Source organism: Lytechinus variegatus, chromosome 18 (genome assembly GCF_018143015.1).
Source record: "Lytechinus variegatus isolate NC3 chromosome 18, Lvar_3.0, whole genome shotgun sequence".
NCBI classification, from domain to species: Eukaryota; Metazoa; Echinodermata; class Echinoidea; order Temnopleuroida; family Toxopneustidae; genus Lytechinus; species Lytechinus variegatus.
In genome coordinates this window covers 2844138-2871265 of record NC_054757.1, presented here as the reverse complement: position 1 = coordinate 2871265, position 27128 = coordinate 2844138, and the positions used below count along the sequence as shown (strand labels likewise).

The following is a 27128-nucleotide window of genomic DNA, read 5'->3' as shown; positions in this document are numbered from 1 at the left end:
TTTTCCGAGGTAGCCATGACTTACACAAAGGATGAATTGGGATGATTAGGCAAATTTTGTTCACAGTGCCAGTCTTCTCTCCTCAAGTGTTGGTACACTACACTTGCCTGACATGCATTTGTGTATGTGATGTCATTATGTCCTGAGATAAATTTTAAATTCTCTCTATTGTATTTGCACAGTGTCGCCGAGGAATGAAATTAGGATTAAAAACTAAATAAATACATTAGAAATTAAAACCAATTAAACTACATTTCAAAAATCAATTTTGAGTCACACTTAAAATGAAAGTATTTTGAGAATACAACGAAGTGTATTTAGACAAAAACAATATAAAACACAATATAAATAATTATTGGTCATTGAAAGAAAGAAAACTAAATCAAATATCACGTATGAATTACGACATTGTTCTGTGAACAAAAAAATTACATGACATCAGGTTCAGCCAAGATCTTTTGGAGTTGAAATATGTAAAACGTCTTTCAATTAAAACATAATACAATCATGGTTAATAATAATCGGCTATATACAGTATCTTTAGGCCATGTAAAATGCTTCAATTCTTATTTATGAATACGTCTTCTCTCAAAAAAGGAGTAAATTAGTATAAAATAGATTAGTACGAATGCGGCGCATCTTTTTTCATCTTTCTCAACATCGCCTACAAATGTTCAACAATAAGTAAAAAATAAAGATATCCACATCACATCAAAATACATATTTAAAAAGCCCTATAAGTTTGATATTGTCTATCGCTTAAGTTCTATGTAAAGTCCTTATGAAGAGCACAATAGTTAGTTAGCGTATGTACACACACACCCATGCGATAAAATTTGATTTAATTTGTTCTAATCTGTAGGACATATTTCAGGTTTAAGGCTTAGGCTTAGTGGATAATTGAAATTTGGTTTAATGTATAATTAAGTGATTTAATAAAGTTTGTAAAGCGCAAACTATTATGCTATATCAATTTCAAATATCATTATTATCATCATTATTTTAAAAAAATGAAGTTTGAAGTAATGAAATAAAGGTAAACTCATGCAGGGGACACGATAGCATGTATAATAGACTCGACATGTTGAAATTCAAGAGCGTAATCATGATATTATTTGACGTATATTGTTATCTTCAAGACCGTCGAGTTTGGAGGTAGGCGATGAGTTGGTCTTTTGTAGACGGTTGTCTCCTAACGATGCTCTATGGATGTGGTCTGCGAATCCCGGTTTACTGTTGATGTTGGTGTACAGGTATGGGAAATCCTACAAGAAAAAGAATGGCGTAACAGATATTAAATTACCATTGATTCTATAAGAATAATTGCCTAATATATAATAATTATGGTGATGATAGCGGTGGTGATGATTATAATGATGGTGATGATAATGATGATGATGATGATGATGGTGGTGATGGTGGTGGTAATGGTGATGGTGATGATGATGATGATGTTAATGATGATGATGTGAATGATGATGATGATGATATTAAAGATGATGATAGTGATGATGATGATGATGGTGAGGATGGTGATGATGATGATGATAATGATGGTGATGATGATGATGATGATGATGATGATGATGGCGATGATGATGATGATGATGATGGTGATGATGGCGGGGTAATTGATCGTGTCGATGGTGGCCTAATGATGACTTTGGTGCTAGTGTGGATAATAAAGAAAATGAATCTTACCGTCGATGGACAATTGATGGTTTCTCCTTTGTCATAAGATGTATCCTTCGATCCAACTGGCTCAAACTGTATTAACATAAGATAAAGAAATGGAATTTCAAAAACCTGCATCATCGAAAACCTCAAGGACTCATTTCGATCCAACTGGCTCAAACAGTATTAACATGAACGAAAGAAATAGGAATTCATAACCCTGCATATCATCAAAAACAAAAAGGAAGCAATTGAGCAGTAAACATAATCATGAAAGTAGAGGGGGGGGTATATCGTTAGTAAATAGACCAGTTCGAAGTTACTTCATGGGCAATTTTGGTCAAATGACCTTTCATTTCTTTCATCATGATAGGCAGATTTCAAAGCAAGATATTACGTAAGCTTGCCTTACATAGCAGGATGAAGAAATTGAATAGACCAGGTGACTAGAATAGCACACCAATGAACACTTAACGAAGGTATTTGTTGCATTCCTACTTTGAATGCATATCTTGGCATGTTGCACAATGTACTTGACAAACTGAAATACCAGTCGTTCGTGGAAGCATTGTTATTTTTGTGGGTGTAAATGAAAACGACAATTCAAAAGAATATATGAATAATCAAGACATCAGAGTTGGTGCTTATCTCATTAGATTTTAAAGCACCATGTCACTTTAGTACAAATGACCTTCTTCTGATCATGCGCAGAAAGGAACTACGAACTGGCTTATACAATAATGTGCACGATTTTCAATGAGGAAGAGAGTAACAATCAAAACAGTTGATGAACGATATCATAACGGCAAGCCGAGATTAGTCAAAGACGGGAAGGGGGGGGGGGGTCAGCTGGAATCAGAAGGGTCGTTCACGTACAGAGGGGGGGGGGGGGGGGGGGTGAAACGCTGTCGTTAAAGGGAATGAAACCTTTGGAACAAATAGGCTTGTGTAGAAACAGAAAAATCAAAGAATAAGAATAAAGAAAGTTTGAGAAAAATCGGACAAATGGTGAGAAAGTTCTGAGCATTTGAATATTGCAATCACTAATGCTATGGAGATCCTCACATTGGCAATGCGACAAGGATGTGTGATGTCACTGATGAACAACTTTCCCTTTGGTGGACTATAAAATACCCTCAAAATGTCTCTTTTTGCTTTTTGTTATGATGATACAAACTCTTTATCCATGATGTATTCTTAAAAAAATGTATTACATGCCCTCATGTAGACAGAACACATGATTTATGGATAGATGTGATAAAAGAGGCAATTCTAGTGAAATATATACTAATGGGGAGAGTTGTTCACAAGTGACATCACACATCTTTGTCGCATTGCCAATTCGCTATCTCCATAGCATTAGTGATCGCAATATTCAAATGCTCATAACTTTCTCATTATTTGTCCGAATTTTTCTCAAACTTTCGTTGATCTGAATCTTTGATTTTTCTGTTTTCACACAAGCGATCTTGTTCCAAAGGTTTCATTCTCCTTTAATCGCAGGTTATGCACTAATATTTATGTGGCATGTAATATGGCAAATAAGGTAGGATTTCCAATCATTACTAATCAATTGCTATTACACCGATTTATTAGATAAAAATACAGTTAAGCCACAATCCTAAATACATTATAGTATCTTGGCACTCCGTGTTGGAAAGATTCGTAGAGGGCAATGTTTTACTTTTGAACTGAAATACCTCCGATATCTTAAAACAGAAACGAACGAGCAGCCTTAATAGCGTTACCTCAAGTCTTCAACTACTCAATTATGGCCAGCATTGTGAAACATTCTCAGTTAGGTAGTCTTGTAATACAGACCCACTTGAATGATAACACACTAATTCACCACTCAATACATTCATATCACGCTTATTATGTTACCAAGTAGCAAAACAAGAACTTTCCCCTCCAAAACATTTCAATTTCTCAGTATGAATAAAATCAATGGCTAATTCATTCTCTGTATTATTGATGGTTATCTCAAAATTATTGACCTTTTGATACAAAAATATAATTTTGTGACAAATTTTTATATTCAGAAGATAATGTCATATTTCATCACTTTTTGTTTATTTTCCTTTATTTTTATTTTGTTTTACTATAGTCGTGAAAATGGGGTCCTTGACCCACCAAGACCCCCCCCCCTCTGTACAGCAGAGATGGATGTAGTAGTACTAACAATCTCTTGTGCAAGGCACAGTCGAAATGTATATTTTTTTCAATCATTTACCAGATTATTCCAGTTAGCAGTCGCCTGTGCAGCCTGGCCTTTCTGACTTGGATGAAAACAGTCTGGTGCGATGAACGAACGATCTACACGTCCATTCTAAGAAAATAGCAACAAAAAAACCCACATAATTTTGAACTACGTCTTGAATAGAAAATATAAATATCCAACAGTTTTAAACTGATTGATTTTATTTCCATGCAAATATCAATTGTCGACATTGCTAAATGAAACGTGTATATACTCTGAACTAAAAATAATTATATCTAAATGAATAAACTTCACTGAGCAAAATGCTGAAAAATTCAACAAAATCTGATGATATATGACAAGTTATTGAATTTTAAAATTCAGCAATATTTTGTGAAAATAGCACGTGGTCATAAATATTCATTACGTGGGCTGATGATGTCACATCCCAATTTCTTTTTACTTACGTTATCATAATTATTTCAATTTTTCATACAAATTATCTGAATGATAACGTCTCCCTTATAATAAAACAAGATGCAGCAATGAATATCTGATGCGTTTAATCAGTTTTCCATACATTTTGTCTTCATGGAGGAAAAAAAAGAAAACTATTTCATATAATAAAATTCAAAAGAACGAGTGGGGATATGACATGATCAGTTTGCTCATTGAATATTCAGGAACACATGCATAAAACTGTTTCACTGAATCATGGCTCTTTTGTAAAGCAGTTGAATATACTACCCTTGGTAAATAAAACAAAATAAATAAATGAATAAATTCACATCTTTAAACTGTCATAACGCCATTATTCCTTGTCCAATTTTGATCCAATTTTCATTGTTGTATTTGTCTGATCTTTCATTTCTGTTCATATCATAATATTTTCAACCCGGAGTATAACACTAAATCGAACATAAAATCGAAGAGATTATGTAAATTATTGTTGAAAAGATTGATTAATAAATTGTACATGATTCAACAAGGTCTACCTGAAATGAAGTAACGCATTAAAAATTACACTCGTTCCAAAGAAACGATACTTGTCTATTGGCAAGAAAATTTCTCCTCTTCTGATGAGTTAATTCAAATTCAATTAGATTGCATTACTGTTTTTGGTAGAGTAAGACATCTCTCTTTGGGTTTAATTACACTTCAAAGTCTTCTGTATCTTTCGTACTATAGCATTTTGAAACGTATGAGGAGCAGTATTATGAAAGGCTGGACATACCGGCAATTCAGGTAGAAGTGTATCTTCAAAGAAAGGTTGATAAACGGCAGCAAAATCTTCTTTATCGTCAAACTTTCCACTTTCAACCAACGTGCGCAAAAGTCTCTACATGTTTATTAGGAAGAAAATTGTTACGACGAAAATAGGTATAGCATTAATAATCATACTTCATACAGGGGCCGCGGAATGGTTTTGAAAGTGGGGGGGGGGGGCTGAGCCAAAGTGGGGACTGACCATGCAAAAATCACAATCAGACGGTCATTTTTACGTTCTTGTATATGGTTTTGGACAAAAGCAGTTGGGGGGGGGGGCTGAAGCCCAACCAGCCCCCCCCCCCCCCCCCCCCCCCCCCCCCCTCTGTCCCCGTTTCCGCGGCCTTGTAATTTCACAATTTGCCACTCCCCCTATATTCATAGGCCAAATATGACACTATAATCATGATAATCTCTAAGATTATTAATGTTTAATCATATACCCATTGTTGGTTTGATTATATTTCTTAATCTTTTATTTGTACGTTATGCATACTTTCATTTTATATTTCACATTGTTTTATCCGCTTGACATTTCCATTGTTCTTTATGTATATTTTTGAATGGAAATGAGCATGGTTGAAATGAAAAAGAGTAGAGGTTCAATATATATCAACTCATTTAGTATTCATTGCATTCATAACTGTCAGAGAATAGTAACTAAATTAGTTTTCTTCACAGAGCGCCATGGGTTCGAATCCAAACTGGGGGGTAATTCCGTTCAGCAAGAATTTGATCTACAATGCCCAATGTCGGTGCCCAGGGACCCGTATAACACAAAGCTTAGCAATGATTCGTAGAACATATTTCTACGATTGATTCCATTGACTACAATGTACAATCAATCTTAAAAATCAAGCTTACGATCAATCGCTAACCTTTGTGTTACGGGACCCAGGTGCCTGGCAAGATTGAAACGCAGTGCACGTTAAAGCTGCTCTGCTAAAGCCAGGGAAATTGTATTTTGCATTACTAGGTAGTACTGATAAAATAAGCATAGTAAGTATAAATCATAGCACAAATATAAATTTACTGGCTTTGAAAACGTTCAACATAATATAATCAAATATTGTTTTCAAATATTTGGTTTATTTCTTAGATATCCAATAATTATATTCATTTATTCATGCATGCACAATATACCCATCCGTCCATCCATTCATCTATGAATCAATTTCATTCATTCATTCATCCATCCATCAATCCATCAACGGCCCTGAAGGGACATCGCAAATAGACCAAATCACGAAATTAGCAACGAAATTCACGATGTCGCCAATAATTTATTCACGACGTAATTCACGACGTCGCCAATTTCGTCGTGAATATTCGTGATTTGGTCTATTTGCGATGTCCCTTCAGGGTCACCACAAATATATTCATATTTGTTTAACTACCATTAATACTAATCAATAATATTTATATCACCTGAAATTCCCTTGATTTGAGATAAACCAAATTTTCTGGAATCGATCCTCCTAGAATACACGGGCAGTAATAACTAAAGGAAAATAAAACAAAAACAAAGTAACATTGCAAAAGATAATTATTAAAAACATTAGTGAAAATACTTGCTAATGCGTCGAAATTAAATAAGAACAAACAAACAAATGAAGAAATTGAACACGATAACTGGAAATGTGGAAGAGTTGAGAGAGGGGGGGGGGGGGAGAAAGGGGAGAGAGAATGGGAGGGGAGAATGGAAAAGAAACAAAGGGACACATGGGTAAAAACTCATTGCATTACGTAATAATAAGTAACCAACAACAGTGCGCACAAATAAAACTTTTGACCAATCATCTCCGATCCCCGGGCCAAGTATACAGAGTTGCAAACGTAAAAATGAATTCGCGCGTATAGTTTGTATTTACATTAGTAACGTAAAAAATGCATAAGTTTCATTCTTTATGAATTTTCCTTGCAATGAACAAATTTGCTCTACTCCTGATCCTGTCTTTATATCGTAAAGAGAATGGCTCAACGATCTTCGCGTTAGCAACGAAATTTCGCCCGACGTAAAAAAAAAACGGATTCGAAAGGAGTATTAGGAGACTGTGCTGTGTTCTTCAAGGTATGGTAATTTATTCTACACATCCATCAAAGTACAACTAAATTAATGAAATTACCATTTTATCAAATTTGTAAAAAAAGAAAAGTAACTCAAAAGGCAAGATCTACCAAGTTTTTGTATTTTAGATCGCGTTGTCTGTCCGGAGAAAACGCGGACATTTTCAATATTACAGAGGAAAGATTTTAGAACTAAACTTTATCTTTTTACCATTATAAGGTAAAAATCAGTGAAGGCGAAAGAATTTGTAGTGATTTTATATGGGTGATTAATAATCATCACTGGTTTTGATAGCAAAATAATAGTTGATATAGATTTCCGCTATACGAGACTCCTATACGCGCTAACGTTATTGAAGCAATATCAGACCGAGTGCGGTGAAAGAGTATGAATTTATTTTGCAGGCTCTAAACAATGCTCAAAAAAGATAATCTTTGTTGGTTGTTTTGAATATATAAGCTATTTTATGACAAAATTATGAAACATGCAACGAAGTGACAATATAAAACAATCCATAGGACCATTATTCCCACCATTTCGCACAAACTAGCCCACCAACAGTTCCAGGATTTTCCAAAGGGGGGGGGGTGATGCACGGGCCGGCTGTGCCCCCCCCCCCGATCCGCCAGTGCAACATCCCATAGAAATTAAGATCTACAATGATGTTTAACCTCTTCCCAAGTTCGCGAATTTGTTCTGTGGGTAGTGACCTAGCTAGTTCACTGCTTCAGGGCGTGACGACCCTGCCTTACACGAATCCCGGGCTCAGCTGACTCCGGCTGACAGTACCCGATATGGGCCCCTGTCCAGGGTGACGGACATCCAGCTATGGGAAATAGCTAGGGAGTTAACCTCATTGAAAACCGGAGTGGAGCCCCGCAGGCGGTCTGGTGTTCGTCTCGACACTCTTCCGGCAGCTCCTGCAGCCAAACTGGTGCCAAATGTATTGTTCTGCTCTCCTTTGGACTACATCAGTGAGGTCGAGAGGGGGATTCTGACGATTGGGCTACCCAGGATCTCCATAGAAAGAGCCCAGGCTTGCGCTCTGGAGAGGACACTTCAGTGCCACCGTCAAAAGTGGCAGAAACAACACGGGAAGCAGCAGTCACGAGTAAGCATTTTCCGATTGGCGTAGAATTCAGGCGCTACGGGTTGCTTCCGTCGGTGGGAGGGATCTTCGTGTTCCACTGGTCAGCTACCGCCCACCTCAAGCTGGGCAGCCCTCAGTTAGTTAGGTGCTGACCCGCCACAGGCCGCCTGCTCCATCGGGTGCTTGGAGCTTAGAGAATTGACTCGACAAGCGGACTGAAACTACTGCACCAAGCAATAAACGAAATATAAAGAAAACCCCAGCCTTGCGTTTGGCAAGCTGGAACGTCAGGACTATGTGTCCTGGCATCTCAGACAATCCTCAAGATGTTGATGACACCCGCAAGACAGCGATCATCGACCGTGAGCTAAAGAGGCTCAACATTGACATTGCGGCACTACAAGAGACAAGACTCCCCTCAGAGGGGAGTATCAGAGAAGAGGACTACACCATATTTTGGCAGGGGAGAGAGCCACAGGAACGGCGACAGCATGGCATTGGATTCGCAGTGAGGAACTCCTTACTCTCCTCGATTGAACCACCAAATAGAGGCACAGAACGCATCCTTTCACTTTGCCTATCAACTGCCTCCTAAGCTGCTATGCCCCAACGCTCTGCAGCTCTGTAGAGACAAAGGACCAGTTCTATGAGCATCTGGACTCTGTCATTGCTAACGTCCCTGCCAACGAGCACCTATTCCTACTAGGAAACTTCAATGCACGGGTGGGAGCAGATCATGACTCCTGGCCCAAATGCATCGGACACTTCGGCATTGGTAAACTGAATGAAAATGGTCAAAGGTTGTTGAAAGTCTGCTCTTACCACAACCTCTGCATCACCAACACGTTTTTTTCCACAAAACCATGCCACAAGGCATCCTGGAATCATCCAAGATCTCATCACTGGCACCAGCTAGACCTTGTCATCACACGAAACTCATCCTTGAACAGTGTCCAAGTTACCCGAAGTTACCACAGTGCGGATTGTGACACAGACCATTCACTTGTTGCCAGCAGGGTGCGCCTTCAGCCCAAGCGCATACATCGCTCAAAGCAGAAAGCTCGCCCACGTCGTGACCTGCAGGATCTCTTCGCCGACTCCATCGAACAGGCCCTCCAGGACTGTCCTTCTGCTACTGCTGAAGAAAGATGGAATCACATTCGCGATGCAATTAATCACTCAGCCATGGAAGTATTCGGCAAGAGCATGAAGAGAGAAAAGCAGAACCCAGACTGGTTCATAGCTGGAATCACAGAGTTGGAGCCTGTCATTGAAGCAAAACGAGCAGCACTCGCTAACTACAAGAGTGATCCATCTGTGAAGACGCTCACAGCCCTCAGAAAGGCGAGGACGGATGTCAAACGGGTTGCTAGACGCTGTGTCAATGATTACTGGTTAGGCCTATGTCAGAGCATCCAGCTTGCTGCAGATAACGGCAACATCGGTGGTATGTATACGCAGGCATAAAGAAGATCTTTGGGCCAACCATCAAACAGATATCCCAACTCAAATCAACTACTGGGGAGGTCATTACAGACAAGAAGCTTCAAATGGAGAGATATTGAGCATTAATGAAGAGCTTTACTCGCGTGAGGTGATGATCATGCAACGAAGCTACAATTGAGAGCATCGAAGCTTACCTGTCATGGAAGATCTTGATACTGTACCCTCCTTAGAAGAGCTTACAAAAGCCGTGAACTCCCTGACCTCCGGCAAGGCTCCAGGAAAAGACGGTATACCCCCAAACCTAATCAAAGCCGGAAAGGACACTGATCTTCTACGCCATCTCCATGAACTGCTCTGTCAATGCTGGAGAGAGGGAACAATTCCACATGATATGCGCGATGCCAACATCATTACTTTGTACAAGAACAAAGGGGATCGCAGTGATTGTAACAACTATCGCGGAATCTCCCTCCTAAGCATTTGCCCGAGTGATCCTGAACAGACTGCATTTGCTTGCAGGCCGTGTGTACCCAGAATCACAGTGTGGACTTCGGGCTGGAAGATCAACCATTGACATGATATTCTCCATTCGCCAATTGCAGGAGAAAAGCCGTGAGCAGAGACAGCCATTGTATATTGCGTTCATCGACTTTACCAAGGCCTTTGACCTAGTCAGCAGAAAGGTTCTCTTCAATTTGCTTCAGAAGATAGGATGCCCTCCCACACTCCTTCAACTGATTGTATCATTCCATGATGATATGCAGGGTACCATCCAGCATGACGGCTCTACTTCTGCCCCATTCCCAATCAAGAATGGAGTCAAGCAGGGATGTGTGCTTGCCCCTACGCTTTGGGATCTTCTTTTCTGTGCTGCTTTCACAAGCGTTCAGATCATCTAAGGACAGTGTGTACCTACACACAAGAAGCGATGGAAAACTACTCAATCTTGCACGACTTCGGGTTAAGACGAAAGTGAGGAAAATCCTGATTAGAGACAAGCTGTTTGCTGATGATGTTGCTCTATCATCCCAATCCGAGGAATGCCTTCAGAGACTGATTGACTGCTTTTCAGAAGCTTGTGAAGACTTAGGCCTCACCATCAGCCTCAAGAAAACAAGCATCATGGACCAGGATGTACGGAGTGTTCCAGATATCTCCATTGGTAACTACACCCTTCAAGTGGTTGAAAACTTCACCTACCTCGGCTCCATGATTTCCAGCAAACTCTCCCTTGATCCCGAGCTCAACGTACGCATTGGCAAAGCAGCAGCTATTATGTCTAGACTCTCAAAGCGGGCCTGGGAGAACACTTCACTAACCATCAACACAAAAATGAAGATCAGGCCTGTGTGCTCAGCACTCTCCTGTATGGCAGTGAGTCATGGACCTTGTATGCACGCCAGGAGCGTCGTCTGAACGTTTTCCATCTCCGCTGTCTGAGGCGAATCCTGAACATCAAATGGCAGGACCACATCCCAAACAAGGATGTCCTCAAGAAGGGAGGAATGACAACCATCTATGCTTATCTAACACGAAGACGACTGAGATGGCTTAGGCATGTCACTAGAATGGACGACGGCCGTATACCAAAAGACATATTGTACGGAGAGCTAGCGACCGTGACCAGGGCTGTTGGAAGACCTGTCCTCTGCTTCAAGGATGTGTGCAAGAGGGATATGAAGACCAGTGAAATCAACACTGCAAACTGGGAAGCCCTAGCTTCAGATCGCCCCAAATGGAGACATGCTTTGAAGATGGGCATCCAAAGGAGCGAACAGAGAAGAGTAGAACAACGGGAGGAGAAAAGACAACTAAGACGACAGATAGCCATGGCTCCAACAGCTCAGCCACAAATGACATTTGTATGCAGCAATTGCAACAAGACCTGCCTCTCAAGGATTGGACTATCTAGTCATCGCAGGAGCTGCACTTTATGAATTAGGAACTAAAAGAAACTTCCAGCGCAAACTCTATTGTCTCTCGAGACAGAAAAATGCCAATAGAATAGAACAAATTTGTATTCGCGTTAATTACATCCACTTTTTTTTACATATTTCATCTGGAGAATTGTGTTGTCTTTTCATCAAAGTTTGATTTCTTACAGAAAACAGGTAACAATAGTATTACGATGAATTTTATGAATAATGAATTTATTAACTATATAGATATATACATGTATATACTACTAGTATACTGCACTTTGGTACTCTTACAGGTTACAAACTTAACATGAATATGAAATAATAGATATCATTTATACTTAATATCGTGTTGATTCTATAGGCGTTAGTTAACTTAACAATTATAATTCAAAAGAAGTTATTTCAAACAAAAAGAAAAATTATATAGTCAGATACCTAGACATAGGAGTATACTGTAAAGATAGCCTTAATCATCTACATATAGAATGAATTGAAAGGATGGGATACTCACCTGACCATAATGTCACAGATCAAAGGTCCGCGTAGTTTGACGGCTTGATTAGCAGTGAACATTGCAATCACATTCACAAAGGTTCGCGGACACTTCAGATAATCAAATTAGGGGGGTGGGGACATCAAAAGAAAGAAAAAGCAAGAATTAGGATCATCCACTTTCCGTCGGTTTTGGTCATGGCTTTGTTTCTCTTTTTTTTTGAACAGAAATATACGTTTGTATGTTGAGTATCTTTTAGCTGAAACATATATAAATATTTTCATTTCATTTTCAACAAAATATAAATCAAATAAATATAATCATAACAAGTCAAAATCATATTAAAGAATATACCTAGGTCATTAAATCAACTTGAAAAAGACATGTTATAAGAAAGTTACATACAAAATAATCATGTGTAAAGGATTTGTGATTTGTGAAAATGGAGGATCCCACTAAAAAGCAAATTTAAGTTTGTATATTGTGGGCTCCACAAAATAACAAACGAGAAATAAAATTTTATGTAAACAAATAAAAATATAAACCATGATCGCTAACAGGAGTCATCATAAAAAGAAACAATTAAATAACAAAAATATACGAAATTTACGCAAATAACTCAGAATGAGTTTCATGTTATATTCATATTTGAACATTTCATATTTTTTATAACAGAAAATGAAACAAAATAAGCGTTTATACTTTCATATTTGAAAATTATCTTTACAAATTGTATACAGGCCAAGCCTACATGCACATACAATCCTTAAATTTCCAATGTAAGGACAAAATATGAATTCATTATGATCTATGTTACATAATAACTATCATACTTACATTGTCATGTAGTATTTGAATAGTCTCATCTAAAAACCTAATATAATCTTCTGGCGTGCTTTCTGAATACAAACATCCGCTACACAGATCGTTCCCTCCAATCAATATCGTGATAAATTTCCAGTCATTTTCAAAATCAACGATTGGATCGTTTTTCATTTTCCGAATCAGCTGACGAACCTGTTCGGGCATTTCCCTACAGAAATGAAAAGTGAAATGAAATGAAGGAATGAATGAATATATCAACCTCCCCCCCCCCCCCTCTCTCTCTCTTCCCGCACACATCTACATACGCCTTTCATGCTGACCAGTGTACTTTAAAGGAGAATTTAACCCTTGAAACAAGTTGAATTCATATAAAAGATAAAAGAGAAAAATCAAACAAAGCAATCATAGATTGTGGAAGAGTGAATGAATAATAACAGAGTTATGAACAAATTTTGAATAATTTCTTTCATTTTATTGCTTTCACGCAATGCGTCATGGATCGTATATTTCAATGTGGTAACCACAAATAAGTTTTACGATTGAAGAAATGTCGAACAAAGAAAAAGGGATTTTTTATCCCCGTAAAGAACATAAATTCTGATATTGCATTATCGACGAATAGCTGACAGATTATTAAACTCACTCTGCAACGGATCCACTTATAGCCAGATTGAGTCTTTTATTTTTAGGTTGGGTTTCGAGTACAGAGATACCAGTTGAATATCCATACAGGTGAGAATTGTATTTTCGAAATATATCTGTGTAAAAGAGAACAATCGTTGTTAGAAAATTTAAGAATGGATAGAAGCACCTCTGCACCTTTGGGTAAACATGATTGTAAAGTAATATCTCGGCCGCGGGAAAAGCACAAAATAAACCCCCTTGAAACAGTATGATTCAGAGTCACCAATTTATTGTCCTCAATGGAAATTCACCTTGTGGCATTACAAAATATACATACATTATTTACATAGATAATACTGGGGCAATTTGAGCCATTTGACATTTTTTTTTCTCAAAGGTCACAACGACTTTCAATGTGGGGGTAGAAAGTTGAATATATAGGTGAAAAATATATCCCAAGAATCAAATCTAAAGGCTAGGTATTTCTACAATATTATTAGTCATATCAGTTTTATCTTGCAAAATGCAAAAAGTGTCACAACTTACCCCGCCTTCCCCTACCGTTTGCCTGAGCGCATGAGAGTATAACATGTATGTATATAGAGTGTTATAATTTTCTATTATCTGTGAGACACGTTTCAAGATCATTATTGCATTCATTTGTCAGATTTGTCACTTTGCCAGTCATCTTGCCAGCATAATTTGCTATTTTCTGCAATTTCTTGAGGTCATCTTTCCTGCACCCACCGAACCTAACAACACAACTGAAGAGCATGGCACTTTCAATTACGGGTTTATAGAATAGTTTCAGAATTACCCTATCAACATGGAATGAATTCATTTTTCTATTAGAAAGTACATCCGTTGATGTGCCCCTGTAATCGAGACTGACATTGATAGCTCTTGGTCAATTACAGTAACCAGGTACTTATAACTGTTGACTGTCTCTATAACTTCTCCTTTTAGATTGATTGGGTTTATATGAGCTTTGTTTACACGAAAATCGACAATCATCTCTTTCGTTTTCGCTGTGTTCAATTCAGTTCAATTCTAAGAAACTTTCGTGACACCATATTGCTCAAACACAGATAACTCCTCTTGATATCTGCGTTCATCGTTACCACGAATCTTACCCACAATAGCCGTACTCTACATGTTTATCCTTAAAATAAAAGAAGTTCCTGCAGCAGAGTCTCGAGAACACTTGTAATCTTACCAGATTGCGTAATCTTACATTAGATCATGTAAAATTACAGGAAATTGGTATTTGGTGTATGGAAACTTACAAATTTCCTTAAAATAAAACACCCTTTTCTCCCTTTTTAGCCAGACCTGTACGTTAAATTGCAGAAAAATTCCTGTTTTATGAATTTACAGAATGATTCTGTTATTGCTTTCTGCAAAATCTTCTTTTTTCTGTAAAATGACATTTTCATTCGATGAAATTCAGTGATTTGTGTATAATTATGACGAACAATATGGAGCTGACAATACGCTATACCCTGCACGGGCCGACCCTGTTTTAGTAGTTACATAATTGGAGAAGACACTCTGTAGTTTCACTCTTTGAATTCTACTTGTCAGAAAATCATGAAGCCAAAGAATTAATGAGGGTTTTAACATTCAAAGCAATAAGCTTATTTATCAGGAGGTGGGGTTGAATTGTGTTAAAAGCCGATGAGAAATCAACGAAAGTAGTACGAACATAACTCAGTTTGTTAACATGCTGTGCATGCTATCATGGAAGTGCGTTAGCAAAATCACGGCATGATTAACGGATTTACACGGTTGATAGGCAACTTGTAAGGGATCTATGTTGGGTGGGATCTTTGGAGCCGTTCAAAGCATTTCATCACGAACGAGGTAAGAGATGTAGGTCGAAAATTGTTAGGTTCAGAAGCTCGAGGTGTTCGTAGTTCCTTTCTGCGCATGATCAAAATATTCTACGCATGATCAGAGGAAGGTAATTTGTACTAAAGTGACACGGTGGTTTAAAATCGAATGAGATAAGCACCAACATTGATGTCTTGATTATTCATATATTCTTTTGAATAGTGGTATTCATTTACATCCACAAAAACAACCATGCGTCCACGAACGATTGGTATTTCACTGTCTGCCAAGTACATTGTGCAACATATATGATATGCATTCAAAGTAGGAATTCAACAAATACCTTCATAAAGGTTTCATTGGTGTGCTATTCTAGTCACTTGGTCTATCAAATTTCTTCATCCTGCTATGTAAGGCAAGCTTACGTAATATCTTGCTTTGAAATCTGCCTATCATAATGAAAGAAATGAAAGGTCATTTGACCAAAATTGTCCATGAAGTAACTACGAACTGGTCTATTATTGTCGATGATTTCCAACATAACGGAATATGGTTCTGGTTTGAAGACTAGGCCGAACTCTCGCGGATGATTATGGTCGAACTGATATACATAATAGTTCGATATTTCGCTCACATACCTCTGATTTCCCAGTCTTCAACATGATTATAACTTCCTCATTTTAAGTTTTCTTTCCCTATCTAGGCTTTTTGGTAATATTCCTATTAATTTGTGCAGTAAATGATAAGTCTCTTTTATTGCACTGTTTGTCTGATTTTCCTTCCCCTTTCCTTTTGAGGCCTTCATCAATTTCAAGCTCTAAGCTTAAGATGAAGGTCTCCCACATTTCAAAATGTAGTGTGAACGATGTCAGAGATGTAGGTCGAAAATTGTTAGGTTCAGAAGATCGAGGTGTTCGTAGTTCCTTTCTGCGCATGATCAAAAGATTCTACGCATGATCAGAGGAAGGTCATTTGTACTAAAGTGACATGGTGGTTTAAAATCTAATGAGAGATAAGCACCAAGTTTGATGTCTTGATTATTCATATATTCTTTTGAATAGTGGTTTTCATTTACATCCACAAAAAACAACAATGCGTCCACGAATGACTGGTATTTCACAGTTTGCCAAGTACATTGTGCAACATGCTATGATATGCATTCAAATAGCAACGCACCAACTTATACCTTCATAAAGTGTTCATTGGTGTGCTATTCAATTCACCTGGTCTATTAAATTTCTTTATCCTGCTATGTAAGGAAAGCTTACGTAATATCTTGCTTTGAAATCTGCCTATCATAATGAAAGAAATGAAAGGTCATTTGATCAAAATTGTCCATGAGTAACTACCAACTGGTATATTTTCTGTTTCTTTGCATGACCCCCCCCCCAGAAAGTAGCATTCGCAGTATATGTGTCCCCTTCCACACGGTCCCTATTTCTGCCTGCTCGATTCCGAGTAAAAATTTGTCCTTTTCCGAGTTACTTTGAATCGACAGGTGCCAAATCATTCCTAGTCAAATTAATTAGGAATCGTTTTGAGTCATTTTGACTAGGAACAGTTGACTCCCAACTGATGCCATTCCGAGTCAAATTCAACACCGCATAGTGTAGGCCTATACGCCAATGGAATGAAAAAGAAATTGGCATGATTGGAATAACTTGTTTTATATAAGATGATGAATATGACACTTCTAGTAACAAGTGGAGCGCCTCTGGCAGTCTCACCTGCATCGCGTGATTCAATATAGCAGCAGTGCTGACTTTTGAAAACTGCATGTTTATAAAATAGTTATTCACAAAAAACACCATTCATATAATGATACAATACTACGTTCAATGACAATAAGACCTAAGACTTGTCAGTGATACTTGATTACCCCTATGTCCACATTATTTAAACTATATCTATAAACTTTGAAATTTATGAGAGCAATCTAATAATTACCTCCAAACTGGCTAAAGTTCAATGACCTTAAATGACCTTTGGGCTTTGGTTATGTGACGTGAAACTCGCACAGGATGTTCAATGATACTTGATTAATGATCAATGTCCAAGTTTCATGAACCAGATCTATATACTTTTAATGTTACGATGGCAATTCAACAATTACCCCCAACTTGGCCAAAGTTCGTTGACCTTAAATGACCTTTGACCTTGGTCATGTGACTTGAAACTCAGGCAGGATGTTCAAGTAATACTTTATTAACCTTAAATCCAAGTTTCATGAACTAGGTCCATAAGTTGTGCTGTCATTTCAAAACCTAATATTCAGTTAAGATTTGGTGTTGACGCCGCCGTCGGAAAAGCGTCACCTATACAGTGCGTATCAAAAAAAAGTTTACACTTAGAAAAAATCCTGTAAAATTATGCATTAGTAATATCCTGAAGATTTTTCCACATTTTAACATTGGTACAGATCCATTTAAGCAAATGACGTTATAACTGTCGAAAAATATTTCCGCTTGAGTGAGCACCACTTACTTTTGAAAAGTTAGTGAAAAATGATTTGCGCAGAACTTTGAAATAGTTATGCGAATAAAAGTAGACCTTAATCATGAAGAACACGTGGAATTTAGCTAGTAAAATTGATTTGAAGATATCTTTTACCTTTTTTAACTTGTTTCCTTGCCCAAAACACTTTGAAGAGTGCATTGCGCCCCACCCCACTCCCCCACACACCGATGCCATCGTAACGATATTTGCATTACACTGAGCTGTGATTTACATGAAACGGCTTAGGCTTGATTTTCATTTTGTTAATCATTGTCAAGCTTGGGAAAAGTGTGGAGAAACAAGTATTAAATGAAAAATGAAATGTAAACCCACTTTAAATTATAAAAACTTAGTGAAAAAATGCTGGAGATGTCTGACATAAACTTTTGTTCAGATTCAGTTATGTCCTCAGATCCAGCTGGCAGAAAAAGGGTAAAGGTTGTGCTTACTAAGTGTTGAAATTTCAATTTGGGTGGCAAAATTGTTCCAAAATGCTTGAATGTATCCATTTTATTTCCATTGACTAAAAGTGCAAGGGAAATGTATGAGAAATGTTTCGCATGTAAGTTTGAATTTGCCCTTTCCCCTTGACAGTGTGAAAACTAACATTTCTGCGCAAACAGATTTCTGCGAGCTTTACAAAAATGGACAGTGCTCACTCAAGTGTATAACATTCTGTCAAAACTTTTACTTTCATTGGATAGATGAGACCCGAACCCAAGATTGTATGTGAAAAAAATACCCACATGTTGTATATATTTTAGTTCCCAGGACTTTTTCAAAGTGTAAACTTTTTTTTGATACGCACTGTATAGTCTCACTCTGTTTCGCAGGTGACACACAAATTAATGACCAAAAGCGTTCACAGGGGATGATGTGGTGCAATGTATACAATCAATATATTTAGATTGAAACTTGGTCACTGTCAAAATACGAACGGAACTTACTTGGAATCGTAAGTACTTTCTCCAGTGTCTTGTCTCCACCCATGCTACGAGAGAGAGAGAGAGAGAGAGAGAGAGGGTGGGGGGGGGGGGGAAATGAAATGAAGAGAGCAAAATGGGATGAGAGAAGAAACAATGAGAGAGAAACAAACAAAAATGAAGATAAAAGAGCAAGAGAGAGAGAGAGAAGGAGAACGTATGATAGGGGGAGGGGTGCGAGGGGTAAAGGAAGAGAGAAGTTGGGGAGTAGAGAAGAGATAGGGGTAAAGAAAAACAATGTAAAATCGTAAAATACATGCAGTAAATCATTTTAGTTCCAATACCACATCGTATCAGTTTCAGGTCATACACATTCGTATAATGTAGAAATGAATAAATAACTTAATGGAATATACCAAAACGCAAGAGGTATTTATTATACTTTCAACGTTAACAAGACCCAGTTCATAACGATTTGGAGTTCATCATGGACACTCAGATACAACTTATTCTTGTTTGTTGCTGCCAATAATATTAATGTAAGTTGCTGTTTTCTTCTTTTATTTTATCCAAAATGTCATTGAATACAATTCAGGTCATATCTCCAAATACAAAAAAATGAATACAGTTACACAATGATAGTTAATGTAAAATATGTTCCCATCAGAATGAAAAGACACGGGAAGTTATATAATTACAATAATATAATTAGTATTTGGATTCTCAAGTTAAATAACAAGAATAATGGCAGTGGAAATATATTTATCATGACAGCACGAAATGAAATCCTTACAATATACATGCATGTTCACAAAATTTCTACTTGTATGTAGGAAATAATTTATCTTCATTTCTCATTATTGTTACTTGTTCAGTAATTACCGATCTTAGTCACGAACCCTTTTTTATGAGGCCGCCATCAGTTACAAGCTTAACCCCTCACGATGGCGGTCTCCTGCGTTCATTTGTTTATGCTGCTTTTTATTATCATCCAAATGTGAAGTATATGCACAACCCATTTTTTTTCTTATAATGCATTATGTTTATATTATATACATTATGGATTGTTTTGTATATTGCAAACAATGTTAATAATTTTTGATAATGTATTCTGAACGCAGAAATAAAAATAAAACAATAAAAACAAATTATGCACTGACTTTTTAAAGTCTGCTTTTCAGAACTAGCTGGGTTCAACGTGGTCCAATGTAATCGATCAGTTACATTTATTGATAAAACGAAATAATAAATTGCAATACATTAAATATATTTAAATGAAAAGCGAGTAAATCATCAAACTTCTCTGTCCTACCTAGCAGACAAACCAGGATATTCAAACAGCACAGGGGAATAAGACGTAGCACCGGCTGCATATGCCGCCTGCAATGGTGTAAACAATAATTACCAAAAAATAATGAATTACAAATATTAATCTCCTGGGGTCCTTAACACAAAACTTATCAATCAGTCGTAGAACATTTTTCTACAATTGATTCCATTGACTACAATGTACAATCAATCATAAAAATCAAGCTTACGATCAATCGCTAACCTTTGTGTTACGGGACCCTGAACTGGTGTAAGCAATTACAAAAAAATAATCATCACATCATTTTCATTGAATTTATAGAAAATTTGAAGAAAAATGAACATTATTTAGGAAAAAGGTAGGTGGAAATAAATATTTGTGAGAATCATCACTTAAACATTTTGGCACACTAATGATCTAATGAATATGGTAAATGGGGCCATCCATTCCACGATGGACTTGACTTTATATTGATCACCCATATAAAACCACTACCAATTCTTTCATCTTCACTGATTTTTACCTTATTTAATGGTAAAAAGGTTCTTTCCTCTAGAAACTGCCCGCGTTTTCTCAGGACACACAACGCGATCTGACATACAACAAAATCTAGTTTATAGTTATTATTACTGCATTGTGTAGCAGAAATCAAGCCAAGCAAGAGGCAACAAGACGTCACATCCAGAAGGGGGTTGATCCTTCAAAAAATGGGAGGGGGTATGATGCCCCTGTCCCCGGCGCCTGATGGTGCCCTAACAGATGGAATATTATGTTCAGCGATGAACTTGAATGATTGCTTATTTTGATAAAATAGACTAAATTTCTTAAGACAACAACCGCTTGAGAAAAAGGGCGAAGCTATACACAGTAAAAACGCTGTTTAACATTTGTATACAACGCTGTTTACTATATGAGCCTTACAGTAATTGTTTAAACAGTTTAAACAAGTGTTTAAATCTTAAACAACAAAGTTTAATTTAAACATCTAATCTTCAATAAATTAAACATGATTGTTTAAACTGTTAAACAACTACTGTAAGGTTCATAATTATAGTAAACAGCGTTTTTACTGTGTATGCTTTCAAGTATTGCGTTGATGTTTACCTTACAAAGGGTTCAAAATTACATCTTTTCGCGAAGGATTTTTTTTACCCTTCGTGCATCTTCCTTTCTAACTGTGCATTACATTTGTTGGTGTCATGCTGTTATGACTATATTATCAACTTTTGCTGTTAGAATTATCAGAACCTATGACAGTTATTTCATTTTGTTGGTGATGTTTCCTCACAGCAAAAACTGCGGTGTTAACCGGTGTACATATAAGACCACACCAGTTATTTTACACCGGTGTTAAATTGGTGGAGTTAGTTTTACACCTATAGGTGTTTTTACAACACCTATTGTTCTTACATTTACACTCTTTGGTGTTATGTTTAATAGGGTGTTAATTTAACACCTCAGGGTGTGGTCCTCTATTAACACCAATTGGTGTCAGTTTTAACACCACTGTTTTTAACGTTTTGTCCTTACCGTTAATGAATCTCCAACAGCACCTATCACCTTTATATCGCCGGGCCGTAGTAAATGGACTGTGAATATAGAATAGGGAAACACAATATATGATGATAGTAATAATAGTCGGCTTTTAAACATACACTGTAAAAACTGTGGTGTTAAAACTGACACCAATTGGTGTTAATAGAGGACCACACCCTGAGGTGTTTAAATTACACCCTAGAGATTAAACATAGCACCAAAGAGTGTAAATGTAACAAGAAAAGGTGGTGTAATAACACCTATAGGTGTAAACCTAACCACCAATTTAACACCGATGTACAATAACTGGTGTGGTCCTCTAGGTACACGGTTAACACCACAGTTTTTGCTGTATAATGATAGTAATAATAGTCTGCTTTTAACGTATGTGTTACAAAGAGTTGCGTTTGATCCGATCAACCACAACTATGGAAAGCCAGTAACGCCAACATCTAAAATGCATGTTTATTCAAAATATTTTCTAGATATGCTATATATTCATACTAGTTTACTCGAACATTCAGTGTGCTTCTCTTTGTTGTTTATTTACAAAGTATATTGTGCAAAACGAGACATTGCTCCCGTAGAAAAAATATATGACATTGATGGATTCCCATGTATTTGAGATAGATCGGATCAATCGTAACTCTTTGTAAGACGGGGCCCTGATGGTGATAACAACAATCATACACAGATTTAGGGAGGACACTACCACTATCCCATCACCCCCCCCCCCTCCCCCACCCCGTTCCTGGAATACCACTGCTCTCATTTGCATGCTTTCATTTTAGACGGCGGACGGGGGCGATCTAACGATATTTCAATCATGGACCTACTAACACATGGTAGGTCCATGTTTCAATAGATCGGGGTTCAAGACGACCTGTATTATATACCTTTACTTTTTTCTTTATAATCTTCTTTCCTCGTCTTAAATTCCTACTCTCTCTGCCATTTTCTTTTCCCCTTTTGTCACTTCTTGAATAATCATAGCATAATCTGCCAGGCCTAATTCTTTGAAAGATTTGGAAGTAATAAATAATGAATAAGGAGTAATTCACATTTTACAGCATGCAGTAATCCAACTGATTATCTCATCCCCATTCTCACTTCTATGCTTTCAACGGATTGTCTATTATTCAGATTCGAAGCTTCAAGAAAATTCAACTGTTTCTTGATAATTTCTTTACTCGGATCAAAGATGGCGTCTGTTACGGTATCTCGATATTTTCATGGCGTCAGTTTTTCTCACTAGACATCATTATCTTACTTTCCTGAATGTAATTTTATTTTGAATAAACATAGTAGAATTTACTATTAATTTGTCAAGTTTTATAATTCACCTGATTTCGGTATGGTCGGGGAAACAGACGACGGGCAATTGAAATGAGCTCCAATCTGTAAGGAAGAACAAACATGACAAAGGTGAATATTTTAGTGAAAACAATGCAAAGAGATATCATTTATTTTCATGTCAAACTCATTCTTGTACACTTAGGTGTATCCTCTTTTCCGAGTTTAATATTGGCATGGCACCCTTCCCCCCCCCCCCTAAAAAAAAAAAAATCCCGATAACATATAGTATAAAGCAAGAGGAGGGGAAACATTATTTTCCCTTTTTCAAATTTGTTGGGGAGGTGCCCAGCACGCTCATTCCAAACAAAAATGGATTATGACAACTTCCAAACCATATTTTTTTTCTATTAAGAACTGTACTTATGACAGATATCGAAATTCAAACTCCGAACCAGCAGCGTACGCAGGATTTTTTATAAGGGGGGGTCAAGCTGAATGAAATATTGACAACCAAAAAAAAAAGGTCTTCATCACCAATGTTCCGTCGTTTCGTGTCTGAAAAAAAAATTGTCAAGCAAAAAAAAAAGAAGAAAAAAAAGGTCTTCAGTTAGATTTTAGGGGGGGGGGTGATTTATTAGTGGGGGTATCAAAAAAATTAGGTGGTTGAACCCCTGTAACCACCCCCTGCGTACGCCACTGCTCCGAACTGAAACCTACGTTTCGATGAGATACATATAACCAGGGGCCCGTTTCATAAAACCTGTTGCTGTATAACAAATTTACAATAACAGTTGAAAGCTACTATAACCAGGGGCCCGTTTCATAAAACCTGTTGCTGTATAACAAATTTACAATAACAGTTGAAAGCTACTGAAATCCTTCAATCTTATTGGCTGATGGTTAATCTAGTTTGTTACTCAAAACAAGGTTTGTGAAAAGGGACACTGGTTTGGAATTTGACGTGCTTTGAAGTCAAATCGCAATCATTATTAACCAAAATATAAACTTGTAAAATATTTAAAAAGAACAACCAAACATACCATGCTGATATTTTGTGGAATAAGCATTTCCTCCGTCAAGTTTGCTGAATATCTTTCAAACAATTCTTGGATCTCAGTGAAGAAGCTATCGGTACCTGGTATTAGTTGGAAAGGGGAAAAAATAGCTAGCATTACTTTTTTATGAATAATATGGACATGGAGCTACACGTTATGAGGAGAGCATTATGTCCAGAGCCGCAAAATTATGGCCTTTTCGTTTTTCACCCAATATCTAAAATTCCTCCTAACATTCACTTGGTATCAGTTCTGATTAGAAATGTTTACGACCGAGAGAACGGAATGAGAGATCGAGGGAGGGGGGGGAGGGTAACAAACGCAACCTTTCCGTCACCAGAGTCCAGAGGTGGACCTGTTAAAGGGGCTGGGAAGTTCACCCTGTCAAATTAAATGTTTGTTGTAAAAATAGCAGAAAAATATTAGAAATATTGCCGAAGGTTTTTAGAAAAATTCATCAAAGAATGAAAAAAATATCAGAATTTTAATTATTTGACTGATTTGTGACGTCATATGGGAAATAATCTATGAACAGTCATTTTTTCAGAAAATTGAGAATGGTCGTTATTGTACCTTCAGTAGGTCAATAGACAAATCATTTGACACACGTTTCTAAAAAGAAAAGAAAATCAGTCACGGGAACCATTAAAAAAATTTACAATTTATGCATTTTATGACGTCAAATCCAATAGTTTTCTTAATCTCTAATTACTGCATTTTCCTCACACCTTCACCATTTGTTTTTATTTTGTCTGCTATTTTTGCAACAATTTTTTTTTCAGGGTGAACTACCCCCTTTAAACCTCATCAGGAGGAGCTTCTAACAAGCACATAACAATAACATGCTCCCTCCAACACTGGCTTTTGAGGTTTCATTGTATTAAATAAAATACGTTCCAATTTATCAAAATGCTTTATCTTCTAGTTCCAAACCCCTTATATTTTCCTCTGCTTCATAATATGGTATATACCTTCTATTAATGTTTACACATAATATCAATTTCTTTCCATTGCTACTAGCATTAATTAGAACATATATTGTTTTTTATTTTCAAGTTGGTGCGTCAGTTTCTTCATCTCTTCACTGAATGTATCACATCTGAGGTTAAAAGAAAGAAACAGTATAAAAATATGTATAATTCCTTTCAGTTCATGTTGCATTTTGGAAAATAAGCAAACAAAAAATAAGTCAATAAACGGAAAATCAATAAGACATTAAGTTTACTCTTCAACACTTAAACCCTCTGTAGATACAAAGTTCATTCATTTTTATGGTGTAGGTTGACGAAAACAACGTTCCAGTCTGCAGTGAATATGATCAAACACAATTGTTCTGTTTTTTCTCTCTCTCTCTGTCGGACAAATAAATAATCAACAAAATGATATACAGATAAAAAATGTGACCATTAATTTCAAAGAATGCGACTGTAATATGAACACTTTCTCAGTGAATGTCTATAGGAATTGTATAACTTGTTTTTCCTCGAAGAATCTTTTACGAAGAGCGAATTAAACTTACCATTTCTCGTTGATGAACACTGGACTGGTAAACACCAACACAGGAACATACCGAGACTGAGTATGATAGAAACATATAGGTTCTCCATGATGATATTACAATCTTACCAAGTCCTAACTAACTGTACCTTTATCTCTCAGTGTTTCTACAGCATTGCGGCACTGGTTACGGTTTTGCAGCTCGTTGAAGGCATGCATTTACTGTTTTGTTTGAGTTATGAATCTTCCAACAGATTAAAGCGTGTAGATTCTTACGCAAGGTTAATCATACAAAACTACACTGAACAGTTCTAAACGCCATTTCCGTGAGGCACGTAAAGATGTTTTCAATGGTTGCTCAACGCTTCGGTGGTCATTGACAGCTAAATATATTTACACAGGGCACCGTGGTGACAGGGCTGACCACGTCATTGTAGAGGATATCAGGGAAGGCTTTCAGACAAAAACCAAAGGATCAGAAACTGTCAGTCCCTGACCAATAATGCCAATTGTACCGTTCTTCGTTGAAGTTTACCCCCGGAGTTTACCCCTCCCCCGGAGGGGCCACTTACATTGACGAGTGGATACCATGCGCGACCAAAAAAACACGTAAAAATGATGTCTTTTTCACGACAGAGCACGTTACGTACGTAACGTGATAAGGGTGCCAAAAACACAAAAATAATGAAAAAAGGGTATCTATTTCGCTAGGAAAATTACGTGTGTAGGGTCTAATTTGCGGGGATGATAAAACAAAATTAATTTTTTTTATAAAGGATGTCATTTGCCCCAACACTTCGTGTTAAGTTTAGAGTCCGATTTGCGCGAGGTGTAGAAGTGGGGTCGTACTAAACCAAATAAGGTAAAGCCGACGACCGAAGGAACCGTAACAATAAAACATTCCTGTACTTATTTAGGGGTTCATTTCAGGGAATATTTGCCAAGAGTATCGTTTTTTGTTTCCAATACTTGTTAAGGGTAGGGTTTCTCACTCCAATACTTGTTAAGGGGTTCGTTTTCAGAATATGGAAATTACGTGTTTAGGGTGCTTTTCGAGACCCCTTGGTCGCGCATGGTATCCACTCGTGAATGGAAGTGGCCCCCCCCCCCCGGGCCCCTCCCCTGATCCATCCGCACCATCTCCATATTCATGGGGATCATGTCGCTTCGCAACCGTCCAGTAACGTAGTGGGAAAGAAGAATTTATTGTTCATTATTATGTTATATTATAATTATGTCATATCACATAAGAAACATTTTTTCATAACTTTTTAAAACATAATTTGCTCAGGGCCTATGTCTGCATTGTTCCTGGTACTCGCATTGTCTGTTTAACGAGATATAACCTGTTGTACTAAAACCTCCCGTTTTCAGGTCAACATACACCAAATATATTTCCCCGCACTTCGAGTTATTATTGTTTTATGTAGTGACATGCTTCTTTTTCATGACAATTTAAAGTGATTGCCTCATTTTAAGGTCTGAATATAAAACATTTCCTGTCCGTGCTTACGTTCGCAATAGTGGATTAGTGAGATGTGTCTGCTCTTCATGAATTCCTAAAATCAGTCCTTA

At 37.2% G+C, this 27128-nt stretch overlaps 1 protein-coding gene across 1 annotated transcript; it reads right to left on the bottom strand.

The window, feature by feature from the left end:
* Positions 1-26086, bottom strand: LOC121431924 (phospholipase B1, membrane-associated-like). Its single transcript, XM_041629702.1, has 14 exons — positions 25576-26086; positions 24042-24136; positions 23049-23103; positions 21700-21758; positions 20173-20240; positions 18885-18928; positions 13628-13742; positions 12997-13192; positions 12178-12269; positions 6569-6641; positions 5109-5213; positions 3908-4003; positions 1702-1767; positions 1-1265 (listed from the first exon to the last, which is right to left on the bottom strand). The coding sequence occupies exons 1-14, from the start codon at positions 25661-25663 to the stop codon at positions 1104-1106; spliced, it is 1314 nt and encodes a 437-aa protein (XP_041485636.1). The 5' UTR covers positions 25664-26086; the 3' UTR covers positions 1-1103.
* Between the last annotated feature and the right edge of the window lie 1042 nt (positions 26087-27128).

Coding starts and splice junctions, on each gene's coding strand:
- LOC121431924 (XM_041629702.1), bottom strand. CDS start 25,663: ATGGAGAACCTATATGTTTCTATCATACTCAGTCTCGGTATGTTCCTG. Junction 23,104..24,041: donor TTCCACAAAATATCAGCATG/GTATGTTTGGTT, acceptor TCTTCCTTACAG/ATTGGAGCTCATTTCAATTG. Junction 13,743..18,884: donor GAAAGTACTTACGATTCCAA/GTAAGTTCCGTT, acceptor TCTTTTACACAG/ATATATTTCGAAAATACAAT.